This window comes from Nyctereutes procyonoides, unplaced genomic scaffold, assembly GCF_905146905.1.
Source record: "Nyctereutes procyonoides isolate TBG_1078 unplaced genomic scaffold, NYPRO_anot_genome, whole genome shotgun sequence".
In the NCBI taxonomy this organism is placed as follows: domain Eukaryota; kingdom Metazoa; phylum Chordata; class Mammalia; order Carnivora; family Canidae; genus Nyctereutes; species Nyctereutes procyonoides.
This window is the reverse complement of record NW_026575048.1, coordinates 24104631-24120389: the sequence shown is the minus strand read 5'-3', so window position 1 is coordinate 24120389 and position 15759 is coordinate 24104631. Positions and strand designations below refer to the sequence as shown.

Below are 15759 nucleotides of genomic sequence, written 5' to 3'. Positions count from 1 at the left end.
AAGAGAAAAAGATCCTCTTCACCTCTGACCCTTGATGAAACTTTTTATGCTCACTTGACACCACACCTGATTCCTGAGAGCAGAGCTGCCCTTGACTCTTCCCCTGATGCCTCCTTTGGTGTGCCTGCTCCCCTTATCTTAGGCAGAACCGTAACTTCCTCTTTTGGTACTCTCTCCATGATCTGACCATTTAAGCTTCTTTGTTTTTCTTTTTAAACTCTTTTTTGAGGAAAGCCATCCTGTTCACTATTGTTACAAAAGTGCTTTATGATTTGAAGGTTCTGTTAACTAAAATCATACTACAAATATAAGAGGCACCAAGTTATAATAGAAAGAGTGTGGGATATTCAATGAGAGGAATAACTCTGAGAAGCTCCTTCACCTCAGTTTCTGCTTCAGTTTTGCCCTACAAGTTGAATATTAATAACAGTAACTACCATGTATGGTAATGGTTATTGTCAGGTTTAACTGACCTTATACATATAAAATACTTAGCACAACGCCTGGTATGTTGTAAATGCTCAATAAATGTTAGCTGCTATTACTGTTATAATCCTATTTCTTTTTTTATAATTATGTTGTACAATATATTCTTCTTTTCTAACTGAAGTAAATAGAATCATCTGGGTTTCTCTTTTTTTTTGCACTGATGGGGGGTGTGGAATCAGTTGCCAGTTCTAGCAGGAAAAATTATACACTGTGGTTGTTGACTAGTACTTTGAGTGATGACTAAGTAACTCGCATTCCCCAAAGTTATAAATCAGCTTGCTATTAAAATATCTTCCAGATTTCAGAATAGAGAACTCTATAGATACATCCTTATCCACTGTAAGATAATCTATTATCCTGCCTACATTTAGGAAGATCTTTATTAGTAAAAGATGTGTTCCAACAACATGCTTGTGTTTATAGAGAAATCTAGTAGATGAATGTGTTCCATGATGTCAAAAATACTTAAAGAAATCATTAAATACTATAAGCTTAGTGAGATTAGTGAGGAAATAGAAAACATACTGTTGAATGAGAAGGGTGAGCCTAAGCTGGATGCCACAGTTAAGTGGCAATTAAGTGGCACCACATTAAAAAAGCAAAAAAAAAAAAACAACAACAACAAAAACCCACCACCACTTGAATGTCTTTATACCTCCCTGTCCCATTCCACAGGCATGAAGAATTGTGTTCTGCAGGAGCTTCACTGGGTAGATAGACACTATTTCATATGCAATAAGACCATCAAGCCCATAAGTCATTTCATATTAGTTATTACCACAGAATTTCAAGAGAAAGCCAAATTAACAGGGACAAAACATTTTTGGTTTACTCTACCAATGTAATTTTGGACTATATATTTCTTCTAAATCATGGGTACTTAGTTGTAAAGATGCCTCATCCTGGCAAAGTTCATTAACTGAAGTTCCACTTTGTATCCTAAAGTACATTAAACCCTAAAGGAACAACAGTGATGCCATTGAGAGAAGATGCAAGAACATCTTTCATGTTAACCACAAGCAGTTTTATGACAATTTAGCAATTATCAGATGAGGGTGATAATTTATCATAGGTGTCACCATCATACAATATGGCTTGGTAGAAATCAGAGTGGAGAGCAGAAACATGCAAATAAGATTTTTCTTGAACTAGGTGACTCTGGGCTTGTAAAATTAGTAACATTTCAGCATGTTTCTGGATAACTCATTTTCCATATATATATATATATATATTCATATATATTATTTTGTCTCTACACATGTATCAATATATAAAGATACAAATAAGATGTACAATTGGTTATTTTACATAACAAATATGAAAATGTAAACATTTAAACAAATGTGATACCATCAATGGAACCACCTTATCCTGATATGCCCATCAATAGACATGGCTCTTGACTAAGTGTGAGATAGTAGTATGAGCTACAAACTAGGAAGCAGAAAAATGAGGTTCCATTCCTCACCTATGGAAATTTAGTAACCTCCTTGTATGCCAGTTCTATTTAACTATAAAATGGAAGGAGTACTTGCCTTCCTACCAACCAGAATCATTTGTTGGGAGTAGTGAAATAGTAAATGCAAAAATACTTTTCAAGCTATAAAGAGCAATAGTATGTTAAGATACTTTCAAGACAGTTTTGGTGCTTTAAAAAAAAAAAACCTTAAAAATAGAATATGAACAAAAAAAAAAACAATGCATTTTCAAAATTTTCAGGCATAGGTGTACTGTTTGGCCTTCCCTTTCCAATGGACAAATCGAAACAAAGGGCAGTAGGGTGAATTATTTCTTATTCCTGCTTGAAATTAATCAAATACACCTTTTTCATCATCTACAAAATGAGAATTAACTAATATCAACACAGGACTGATGTAAAGATTTTATAAAATAATGTATACATGAGACACATCTATAATTTTTCAGCATATATAATGTAAATCTAAAATAAATATTCTCTAAATTTGAAAAAAAAATAGAATATGAGTTAATTGTATGTGTTTTCTGTCTATTGCAAGAGGATGAAAAAAAATTTATAAATATATCTCTGATATTTTTAAAGAATACATAATAAGACATTTTAGCATATGGGGTCAATTTAGTAAAAAACCACAGTATCTTATATCCTGAGAAAAAATATGAAAAAATGCTTCATAAATTCTAAAGGGCTACCTATAAAGTTTAGCAATTGTTGCCACTCACATAAACCTCGCCTTTTGAGATGGGTGCTTACCTTCTCTTAGACGGTCTACTACAAAAGTAAAGCCTGTAGTTCTTGGGTGTAAGACATATTCATATTTCTGAAGTCCATTCTTTTCAGCAAAATCATTACTTCGAGCCTTGCTGTTTTCTAAACAAAACAAAAGACTATTAGAAGCCATAAAATAAAGGAAGATAAAAGAGATAAGAAAACAGTGAAAGATTTGATTAAATGGCAGTTAATTCATCTGTAATTACTGAATATAGTATGTAGGAGTCAAATGAAAAGATACAAACACTTTAGTCCCTAACAAAGATCCTAGAATTTTTGTAATTTTTATAATAGTGTACTACTGATAGGACTTTTTATAACTATTTCCTGAAATTCATATTTAAATCTTTGAAATTAAACCAGCTCTGCAAGAAATTTTAAGGGGGACTCTTAAAATTCCCCTTTAAGAAGAAGTCCAGTGGAACAATCCACAAAAACAAGGACTGAATAGATATCATGATGACACTAAACTCATATCTGTCAATAATAACTCTGAACGTGAATGGGCTTAATGACCCCATCAAAAGGCACAGGGTTTCAGACTGGATAAAAAAGCAGGACCCATCTATTTGCTGTCTACAAGAGACTCATTTTAGACAGAAGGACACCGACAGCCTGAAAATAAAAGGTTGGAGAACCATTTACCATTCAAATGGTCCTCAAAAGAAAGCAGCGATAGCCATCCTTATATCAGATAAACTAAAATTTACTCCGAAGACTGTAGTGAGAGACGAAGAGGGACACTATATCATACTTAAAGGATCTATCCAATAAGAGGACTTAACAATCCTCAATATATATGCCCCGAATGTGGGAGCTCCCAAATATTTAAATCAATTAATAACCAAAGTTAAGATATACTTAGATAATAATACACTTATACTTGGTGACTTCAATCTAGCGCTTTCTACACTCGATAGGTCTTCTAAACACAACATCTCCAAAGAAACGAGAGCTTTAAATGATACACTAGACCAGATGGATTTCATAGATATCTACAGAACTTTACATCCAAACTCAACTGAATACACATTCTTCTCAAGTGCACACGGAACTTTCTCCAGAATAGACCACATACTGGGTCACAGATCGGGTCTGAACTGATACCAAAAGATTGGGATCGTCCCCTGCATATTCTCAGACCATAATGCCTTGAAATTAGAACTAAGTCACAACAAGAAGTTTGGAAGGACCTCAAACACGTGGAGGTTAAGGACCATCCTGCTAAAAGATGAAAGGGTCAACCAGGAAATTAAGGAAGAATTAAACAGATTCACGGAAACTAATGAAAATGAAGATACAACTGTTCACAATCTTTGGGATGCAGCAAAAGCAGTCCTGAGGGGGAAATACATCGCAATACAAGCATCCATTCAAAAACTAGAAAGAACTCAAATACAAAAGCTAACCTTACACATAAAGGAGCTAGAGAAAAAACAGCAAATAGATCCTACACCCAGCAGAGGAAGAGAGTTAATTAAGATTCGAGCAGAACTCAATGAAATCGAGACCAGAAGAACCGTGGAACAGATCAACAGAACCAGGAGTTGGATCTTTGAAAGAATTAATAAGATAGATAAACCATTAGCCAGCCTTATTAAAAAGAAGAGAGAGAAGACTCAAATTAACAAAATCATGAATGAGAAAGGAGAGATCACTACCAACACCAAGGAAATACAAACGATTTTAAAAACATATTATGAACAGCTATACGCCAATAAATTAGGCAATCTGGAAGAAATGGACACATTTCTGGAAAGTCACAAACTACTAAAACTGGAACAGGAAGAAATAGAAAACCTGAACAGGCCAATAACCAGGGAGGAAATTGCAGCAGTCATCAAAAATCTCCCAAGATACAAGAGTCCAGGGCCAGATGGCTTCCCAGGGGAATTCTATCAAACGTTTAAAGAAGAAATCATACCTATTCTACTAAAACTGTTTGGAAAGATAGAAAGAGATGGAGTACTTCCAAATTCGTTCTATGAGGCCAGCATCACCTTAATTCCAAAACCAGACAAGGACCCCACCAAAAAGGAGAATTATAGAGCAATATTCCTGATAAACATGGATGCAAAAATTCTCAACAAGATACTAGCCAATAGGATCCAACAACACATTAAGAAAATTATTCACCACGACCAAGTAGGATTTATCCCCGGGACACAAGGCTGGTTCAACACTCGTAAAACAATCAATGTGATTCATCATATCAGCAAGAGAAAAACCAAGAACCATATGATCCTCTCATTAGATGCAGAGAAAGCATTTGACAAAATACAGCATCCATTCCTGATCAAAACTCTTCAGAGTGTAGGGATAGAGGGAACATTCCTCAACATCTTAAAAGCCATCTACGAAAAGCCCACAGCAAATATCATTCTCAATGGGGAAGCACAGGAAGCCTTTCCCCTAAGATCAGGAACAAGACAGGGATGTCCACTCTCACCACTGCTATTCAACATAGTACTGGAAGTCCTAGCCTCAGCAATCAGACAACAAAAAGACATTAAAAGGCATTCAAATTGGCAAAGAAGAAGTCAAACTCTCCCTCTTCACCGATGACATGATACTCTACATAGAAAACCCAAAAGCCTCCACCCCAAGATTGCTAGAACTCATACAGCAATTTGGTAGCGTGGCAGGATGCAAAATCGATGCTCAGAAATCAGTGGCATTTCTGCACACTAACAATGAGACTGAAGAAAGAGAAATTAAGGAGTCAATCCCATTTAAAATTGCACCCAAAAGCATAAGATACCTAGGAATAAACCTAACCAAAGAGGTAAATGATCTATACCCTAAAAACTATAGAACACTTCTGAAAGAAATTGAGGAAGACACAAAGAGACGGAAAAATATTCCATGCTCATGGATTGGCAGAATTAATATTGTGAAAATGTCAATGTTACCCAGGGCAATTTACATGTTTAATGCAATCCCTATCAAAATACTATGGACTTTCTTCAGAGAGTTAGAACAAATTATTTTAAGATTTGTGTGGAATCAGAAAAGACCCCGAATAGCCAGGGGAATTTTATTTTATTTTTTATTTATTTATTTATTTTTTAATAAATTAATTTTTATTGGTGTTCAATTTACCAACATACAGAATAACACCCAGTGCTCATCCCGTCAAGTGTCCCCCTCAGTGCCCGTCACCCATTCACCCCCACCCCCCGCCCTCCTCCCCCTCCACCACCCCTAGTTTGTTTCCCAGAGTTAGGAGTCTTTATGTTCTGTGTCCCTTTCTGATATTTCCCACACATTTCTTCTCCCTTCCCTTATATTCCCTTTCACTATTATTCATATTCCCCAAATGAATGAGAACATACAATGTTTGTTTTTCTCCGATTGACTTACTTCACTCAGCATAATACCCTCCAGTTCCATCCACGTTGAAGCAAATGGTGGGTATTTGTCATTTCTAATGGCTGAGTAATATTCCATTGTATACATAAACCACATCTTCTTTATCCATTCATCTTTCGATGGACACCGAGGCTCCTTCCACAGTTTGGCTATTGTGGACATGGCTGCTAGAAACATCAGGGTGCAGGTGTCCCGGTGTTTCATTGCATCTGAATCTTTGGGGTAAATCCCTAACAGTGCAATTGCTGGGTCATAGGGCAGGTCTATTTTTAACTCTTTGAGGAACCTCCACACAGTTTCCAGAGTGGCTGCACCAGTTCACATTCCCACCAACAGTGCAGGAGGGTTCCCCTCTCTCCACATCCTCTCCAACATTTGTGGTTTCCTGTCTTGTTAATTTTCCCCATTCTCACTGGTGTGAGGTGGTATCTCATTGTGGTTTTGATTTGTATTTCTAGCCAGGGGAATTTTAAAAAAGAAAACCATATCTGGGGGCATCACAATGCCAGATTTCAGGTTGTACTAGAAAGCTGTGGTCATCAAGACAGTGTGGTACTGGCACAAAAACAGACACACAGATCAATGGAACAGAATAGAGAACCCAGAAGTGGACCCTGAACTTTATGGTCAACTAATATTCGATAAAGGAGGAAAGACGATCCACTGGAAGAAAGACAGTCTCTTCAATAAATGGTGCTGGGAAAATTGGACATCCACATGCAGAAGAATGAAACTAGACCACTCTCTTGCACCATACACAAAGATAAACTCAAAATGGATGAAAGATCTAAATGTGAGACAAGATTCCATCAAAATCCTAGAGGAGAACACAGGCAACACCCTTTTTGAACTTGGCCACAGTAACTTCTTGCAAGATACATCCACGAAAGCAAAAGAAACAAAAGCAAAAATGAACTATTGGGACTTCATCAAGATAAGAAGCTTTTGCACAGCAAAGGATACAGTCAACAAAACTAAAAGACAACCTACAGAATGGGAGAAGATATTTGCAAATGACGTATCAGATAAAGGGCTAGTATCCAAGATCTATAAAGAACTTATTAAACTCAACACCAAAGAAACAAACAATCCAATCATGGAATGGGCAAAAGACATGAAGAGAAATCTCACAGAGGAAGACATAGACATGGCCAACATGCACATGAGAAAATGCTCCGCATCACTTGCCATCAGGGAAATACAAATCAAAACCACAATGAGATACCACCTCACACCAGTGAGAATGGGGAAAATTAACAAGGCAGGAAACAACAAATGTTGGAGAGGATGTGGAGAAAAGGGAACCCTCCTGCACTGTTGGTGGGAATGTGAACTGGTGCAGCCACTCTGGAAAAATATGTGGAGGTTCCTCAAAGAGTTAAAAATAGACCTGCCCTACGACCCAGCAATTGCACTGTTGGGGATTTACCCCAAAGATACAGATGCAATGAAACACCGGGACACCTGCACCCCGATGTTTCTAGCAGCAATGTCCACAATAGCCAAACTGTGGAAGGAGCCTCGGTGTCCATCGAAAGATGAATGGATAAAGAGGCTGTGGTTTATGTATACAATGGAATATTCCTCAGCCATTAGAAACGACAAAAACCCACCATTTGCATTGATGTGGATGGAACTGGAGGGTATTATGCTGAGTGAAGTAAGTCAGTCGGAGAAGGACAAACATTATATGTTCTCATTCATTTGGGGAATATAAATAATAGTGAAAGACAATATAAGGGAAGGGAGAAGAAATGTGTGGGAAATATCAGAAAGGGAGACAGTAGATAAAGACTCCTAACTCTGGGAAACGAACTAGGGGTGGTGGAAGGGGAGGGGGGTGGGGGTGAATTGGTGACGGGCACTGAGGATGAGCACTGGGTGTTACTCTGTACTTTGGCAAATTGAACACCAATAAAAAATAAATTTATTATAAAAAAATCTTTAAAATTACTTAAAGGATTTCCTAAGGTAGTCAATATACAATGAAAACTGAAATACAATAATACAAATAAACTAAAATGTTCATAAAATAGTCCATACATAATAAAAATTGAAATATTAAAAGATGCTAATAAAACTAAGATAGTAATAAAATATAAGGACCTGGACCCCCCAGAAAAAAAAAAAAGGTAGCCAATATGTCAAATGTAACAACTCAACATTTCTTTTAACCCAGTAATTTAGGGCTTCAATGCAAAGTGAAATGTCTGCCTTGCTCAGGCACAGAACATGCTAATATTACTAACCAAAACCACTCCCCAACAGAATGGGCACATGATTAGCACATCATGTACAAACATCTGAACATGGTTTGGCTGAATATAGTTACAGAGTCAAGTATATGTTCCAATTGTTGGCAAAAACTTCTTTTTCCATTCCATGAGGTAACTTTATAAGTTCCAAGAAGAACCAAACCCATTATTCAGCAAATATATTTGGAAAAAGTAGTGTTCAGAAATTTGGCCTCAACTGCTGGGAGAGATCATGAAATACCTTCTGATGACAGCAGATGTTAGAATCTGCAACTCTCAGCTGCATCCTAAAATTTACAGACTATTCCAAGTCATAAGAAAAAAAACTTCCTCTATATAAACTCAACCTTCCTAGGAATAAATTTAAGATCACAGAGTCCTCAAACCTCAAAAAACCATATATGGATTCCACAACTGTATAATATTCAAAGAATACACTTCTAAAAAGGTGACACTCTATTTTCATAATTGAAGAAACAAGTTAAAGAACTAAATATGCATAGTCCCCAGCAAGATAAAAGTATAGACTGTGAACATGGAAAGGAATAAGCTCATCTCACATTCATTTGAGGAGAATACCCTGGGCACAGAACTCAAAACACTATGTGATAGACAGCTAGGAGGACCTTCCATGGAAGGAGGAATCTCAGGGACAGTACAAAGACGAGTAGTTAACTACTTCCAGGAAACTGGAAGTTTCCTCTTCCAGTTCATCACAGACTTTGGGGATCCAAAGACAAAACTGAACTCTGCTGTAGAATGGGAACAGAAGTAGTTCTAAAAACATAGAGTCACAACGTGCTGAGGTAATCAGAGACATGAAGAGATGCAGATTTTTCCTTCTATTTCCATTTCAGTTACCCACTTCCGGACTCTGATTATTAGTAACTGCAATAGCCTCCCTCTTTCTGACCACAGCCTCCTGTCTTGTCAGCTCACTGCTGGTAATACTCCAGGGTCAACACTCCTCCCACCAGCAAAGAGACTACTGGCGGCCATTCTATGTTCTCAAACCAGCCAAGCAGGTTTGCACTTCAGGGTCTGTGCAGGTGTTCTTTCTGCTGCCCAGAATGCCTAGTACCCAGGCACCTGCAAGGTTTTTTGCTTTGAGATACATCCACGAAGGCAAAAGAAACAAAAGCAAAAAGGAACTATTGGGACTTCATCAAGATAAGAAACTTCTGGACAGCAAAGGATACAGTCAACAAAACTAAAAGACAACCTACAGAATGGGAGAAGATATCTGCAAATGACGTATCAGATAAAGGGCTAGTATCCAAGATCTATAAAGAACTTATTAAACTCAACACCAAAGAAACAAACAATCCAATCATGAAATGGGCAAAAGACATGAAGAGACATCTCACAGAGGAAGACATAGACATGGCCAACATGCACATGAGAAAATGCTCTGCATCACTTGCCATCAGGGAAATACAAATCAAAACCACAATGAGATACCACCTCACACCAGTGAGAATGGGGAAAATTAACAAGACAGGAAACAACAAATGTTGGAGAGGATGTGGAGAGAGGGGAAGCCTCCTGCGCTGTTGGTGGGAATGTGAACTGGTGCAGCCACTCTGGAAACTGTGTGGAGGTTCCTCAAAGAGTTAAAAATAGACCTGCCCTACAACCCAGCAATTGCACTGTTGGGGATTTACCCCAAAGATTCAGATGCAATGAAACACCAGGACACCTGCACCCCGATGTTTCTAGCAGCCATGTCCACAATAGCCAAACTGTGGAAGGAGCCTCGGTGTCCATCGAAAGATGAATGGATAAAGAAGATGTGGTTTATGTATACAATGGAATATTACTCAGCCATTAGAAATGACAAATACCCACCATTTGCTTCAACGTGGATGGAACTGGAGGTATTATGCTGAGTGAAGTAAGTCAGTTGGAGAAGGACAAACATTGTATGTTCTCATTCATTTGGGGAATATAAATAATAGTGAAAGGGAATATAAGGGAAGGGAGAAGAAATGTGTGGGAAATATCAGAAAGGGACACAGAACATAAAGACTCCTAACTCTGGGAAACGAACTAGGGGTGGTGGAAGGGGAGGAGGGCGGGGGGTGGGCGTGAATGGGTGACGGGCACTGAGGGGGGCACTTGACGGGTGAGCACTGGGTGTTATTCTGTATGTTGGTAAATTGAACACCAATAAAAAAATAATTTATTTAAAAAAAAGAAGATAGCAATAGCTATTACGCAGATCATTTTCTTAAATTTAGGATTCAGACATACTATAAACCCAGGGAGTTTTAAGGTTTTTGGAAGAGATCTACAGTTTAATAAATAAATAAGTTGCTGATCTCAAAAAAAAAAAAAAGGTTTTTTGCTTTGTTTGGTTAGTCTCTATTTACACAGAAATTTAAGGGGCTGCTTTTAACTACCTTATATAAAAGAGAATTCTGTGCCCTATCTATTCCTCTCCCTGTCCTTATCTTGCTTTATTTCTCTGCATAGGATTTATGAATATCTGACATATTTTTATTAACTGGTTTTTTAGTCTATCTTTCTTCAAAGAATGTAAGCTTCATGAAAGTAGGGACTTTGTTTTGTATATAAAGCTTCAGAGCACTGATTAAATGAAATTTATGTATAACAGTGATTACGTGTAATATTAAAATTGTTAAATCCTAGAAAAGCTTTTTTTTCCAGATCAGGAAAAAAGAACTCAAAATTACAGTATACCAATTGTTATGATTAATTTTATGAATCAAACTGGCATAGCCAGAGTACCCAGATAGTTGGTCAAACATTATTCTAGATATTTTGTGAAGGTATTTGTGAATGAGATTAATAACTAAATCAGAAGACTTCATATAAACAGATTACTCTCCATAATGTGAGTGAGCCATAGCCAATCACTTGAAGGCTTTAAAAGAAAAAAGACTAACCTCCTTAAGCAAGAAAGAATTCTGTCAGCAGACTGACTGCCTCTGGACTCAAACTACAACTCCTCCCTGAGTCTCCAGCCTGCTAACTCACCCTGCAAATTTTTGACTTGCCAAACCTCCACAATCATGTGAGGCAACTCCTTAAAATAAATCCCCAACTCCCAGCTCAATTTCTCTCAATCTCAACCTCTCCCCTTCCACCATACACACAAATATACACACTCATCCTATTGGTTGTTTCCCTAGACAACCCTACCGAATAAACCAGTATGATATAAAACTGCCCAACCTTTAAAACACATGTTTTCAAGGGATAAATAATGATAGGAGAGATAATATAACATTAGGTGCAAAGAAAGGTGTAATGCCATTACAATTTTAAAATTGTTTAAAATTATATGTATGTGTGTGTATGCACATGTGTGTATGCACATGCACAGATATGTGACCAAATGATCCAAAAGCAATGGACCAAAATTACAATAGTGTTTATAGGCAATGGGATTATCGCAATTTTTGTCCTCTCTCTGTTTCTGAATTTCCCCCAGTTCACTTATATAACTTCCATAGGCAAGAAAAAAGTTATAACCCACAATAACATATGAAGATAAAATTTATGTAGTTATATTAAACACACTAATTTGAAAATGTGCAAGCAAGTTAGACTCAGAACTTAAAAGAGGGTTCTAAAACATTCTCCTTGGGCTTAAAATTCTCAAGTTTCAAGTTAACTATGGTAACTAAAAGTACCCTTGAAGTAACAGACACTTAGTTGAAGACCATGATTTATTCTAGATCAAAACTACCTGTATAATACTGTTTCAAAAAAATTTTTTTTTTCTTGAAAGCTTCCGGATCTATTTTCTGTATTTGGCAAACAGTCTAGCTTTTAAAAGTTGGTTTTAAAATATAAATACCATTTTAACTTTAAAAATATGCGATTGTATCATGTAATGGTGAGTACTCTGAACCCTGAAAATATGCCATTAGGTGTTAAGTTCATCATGTAAAAAAAAAACACTTAAGAAAAAAATAAGAATGAAAAAGGTTTTAATAAGTTTATATATTTTACAGGCTCTAAAGACCTAATATATAAACATTTTAGCATTAATATACCATAAAGTAGCAGCAATCCCAGAGCTTTTTTTCCTATTAGTTTTTAATTACTAAAAACTTCCAAAGCTACCATTCTTTAGTGTCTGCTTTGGCATTCACAAATATCAATCCATCTATCATCTCAGTAAATTATTTTCTATTATATAGTTATATTTCAACACCCAAATTTAAGTACTATACATTCTAAAGTATTATAAGATTTAAATACAGGTATCTATCCATTATAACTTCCTAATGGTAGTTTAGCTCTGGGAATCAATTAATTTATAACTTATAATATATTTTCAAGCTTAAACAATATATAACCATATTATCCTCAATATTATCCTCTGTGATCCAACTACTTTTAGAATCTTAACTATAAAAATCAAACCTATATAGTAAGCATTATTTTAGTACATAAAACTATCAAATAAAAATTGCCATGATTCATTTAGTTCTGTTCAATCAGTAACAGAGAAGAGCTCTTTCTTGGTATCATTGGTAAATGTTTCTCAAAATACCTGAATTTCCCTCAGTAGCACAGTATGGCTGATTCACCCATTCACTTAAATAGTTGTATAGTTTGTGTTTTTCATCTTGAACTCTTTGTAGGTACTGAGTTCCATAAATTAGCATGTTTTCCCCCTCTGCAGCCCTTCTCAGTACCTTAGTTGCCTTAATCTCGTATTGAGGATTTGGAAGACAAGTTCAGTGTTAGCCCTCCATACTATTTGTGATTTTTAAAATTCAGCTCTACTCTGCTTCAGGCTGTCTTCTCTTGTACAGCATTGACCTTTATCCACCAGATCCTTCTCAAATTCTGCTGTATGTTTCTTGAAGTAACCAGGGAATTAACAGTTTTAAAATTTTGCTCTTTTGAGTTGGATTCCACAGAACTCCTTCCTGTCCAAGCTTACCCCACCCTGCCAATATTCAATCACAACACTTCTTCAATCTGTCTTAAATCCCAGACTGCAACAGGCAGCTTCATCTGCAAAAATGACCTATGCTTTAAAAAAGTGTGAGAACCACTGATTTCTCACACTTTCTCACACAGTAAGGATAAAAGACTGTATTTGTTTTTAATCTTTTAAAGAATTCCTTGAGATTCACTGGCATTCTTGGCCTATGCATGTAGTTTAATTTCTGGGAAGGCAGAAAAGTCCAAAATATGTCCTCCTGTGTTCCCCTCCACAACTCAGTGGTGGTTGAATTTTCTTGAGGACAGGACAAAGTCTTTCCTGCTTAATTAGAGATAAAGCTTTAAAATACCCAGAGAAAGCCAACATATTAATTTAAAACAAAAGATGAAATCGGTTACTATTATATCCTTTTCTTATTAAAAAAAATTGAGAAAAAAGGCGTAATGAATATGTCTCTTGAAAGAGGACAGAATATATAGAACAGGAAGGGGACTTTAAAATTAGGTTTTGTCCTTCTTAAGATTTCACTGGCTGTTTTGTTTTGTTTTGTTGTGGTTCCATAAAAATAATAAAAAATTCTATAAAAGTAAAAGGCTGATATCTAAAATATATAGTGCAACTTAAAAATACAAAGCATGAGGAGGGCAAGTATGAATAATGACCTCTTGGAGTTGTCCATCATAAATTCTATGGCCTGGAAACCAGGGGTTCTAGGTTTTGATATGCTACTGATCACTGAGTGAATGACCTTAGTGGTGGGCCATTAATCTTACTGGTGTTCAATTATTTCATCTGAAGAATAGAAGTTTAGACTAAGTGATTTCTAAGTTTCTTCATGTTTTAAAATTCTGTGATCCAATCCCAGGCTACCTACCTGTGAGATCAGTCCCTTCAGGGAATATGAGGAGTTGGAGTGGTTCATGGATATCACAAAAATAATCAATCATGTCTTCAAAATGGCTCTTGTCATCCTTCCATTTCCTATGAATGAAGATATAGGCAGCAGCCTGCATGGCCCAACCTAGAATCAATTTAACAACAAGCATTTACATATAATTTTATTGCTGATAAAAATAAATATTGAATATTTCAATTTTTATCATAAATCATTTACTATCTTAATAGGCAGCTTATGACATACCTTAAGTTCATCACTGATCTTGTGTTAAAAATGCATAGACCAGAGAATATTTTAAAGGAATTTGCTAAATTCATGGGTTTGCAAAATCCTCAAAAACCTTTTTTCAAGTCAAACCTAGCTATTAAAATAGCAAGGAAAAAAATTTCCCTAATATTTATCAGTAACTCCTCTAAAGTTTTAATAATCCCAACCAGACATTTCAAGCAAGCTATTCACAAAAGATACACAATGTTATCAGGCTTACAAAACAGTAAGATCCTTGTTCTCAAATCATGTATACAAGCATTCCCTTCAATATTTCCCCTTCTGTATTACTCAACCTCTAAATTCAGCTGCTATTTTCAATTGTAGCCACTTCTTTAGATTTTTTTATTTATTTAAGAGGGAGAGGGAGCATGCATATGAGCAGAGGAGAAGGGCAGAGATAGAAGGCGAAGCAGGCTCAGCAGGGAGCCCGACGTGAGACTTGATCCCAGGAACCCAGGATCATGAACTGAGCCAAAGGCAGATGCTTAAGCAACTGAGTCACCCAAGCACCCTAGATTTTATTTAAAAGGGAAAAGTATAATGCATACTGAACACATTAGCCAGAATACATACTGTGATCACATTCCCTTTATATTTAGGGCAAATCAACCTTACTACTAAAGAGGTAGTAGCCTTAGATGAGCCATGTTTACCTAACCAGCCATTCCTCCCCGGCCAGAAATGACTAGAACTACTGTGGTAAAGTTGATTTAAGGCAGCCAATCTACAGTCCGTTCAACAGTCTATGAACCATGAAACACTTGGCCCAAACACAATAACTACCATGGCCAATCAAATGTTGTCAGAAATTTTACAGGACCATGGAGAAAATATAAACAATATAAACACAAATGGATGGACAAAAGAAAAAAGCATTTATTATGACAGCGACAGTTGAAGGAAGACAAAAACAGTACACTGCAGTAAAGAGCTAAAAATTTTGTTGCTGAGATGCCTACAGTTGATTTTAATCCAGAACAGATGACAGCTTTAGTCTCCACAAGGGCTGGCCAATCTATGGATCCACCTCTTGGATATCCACAAGAGTCCACCTCCCTTATGGACAAGTGTATCTTTATTTCAACTAGAGGGAATTAGTGGTAGTTCCTTGTAAACAGAGAACACAACTAATTCAATAGCTAACATTATTTGGTAAACACAATGGTACCCTAGGAATATATAAAATTATCATTAAATTGTTTGCTAATGATTTTAAAAAATTATAAGCCTATCTGGTTTGAATAAGTCCAAACTAGAATACTGTAGTCTACAAATATAAATGAATGTATACCCA

At 36.3% G+C, this 15759-nt stretch overlaps 1 protein-coding gene across 5 annotated transcripts in view; it reads right to left on the bottom strand.

Moving 5' to 3' along the window:
• The window catches only part of LCLAT1 (lysocardiolipin acyltransferase 1), a 198629-nt gene that overhangs the window by 72383 nt on the left and 110487 nt on the right, over window positions 1-15759 (bottom strand). For all 5 annotated transcript variants that reach the window (XM_055327474.1, XM_055327475.1, XM_055327472.1 and 2 more), the window contains exons 4-5: window positions 14172-14318; window positions 2723-2839 (exon numbers count right to left, since the gene is read on the bottom strand). In XM_055327474.1, coding sequence (XP_055183449.1) covers window positions 2723-2839; window positions 14172-14318 — 264 coding nt within the window. The remainder of the gene's footprint in view (window positions 1-2722; window positions 2840-14171; window positions 14319-15759) is intronic.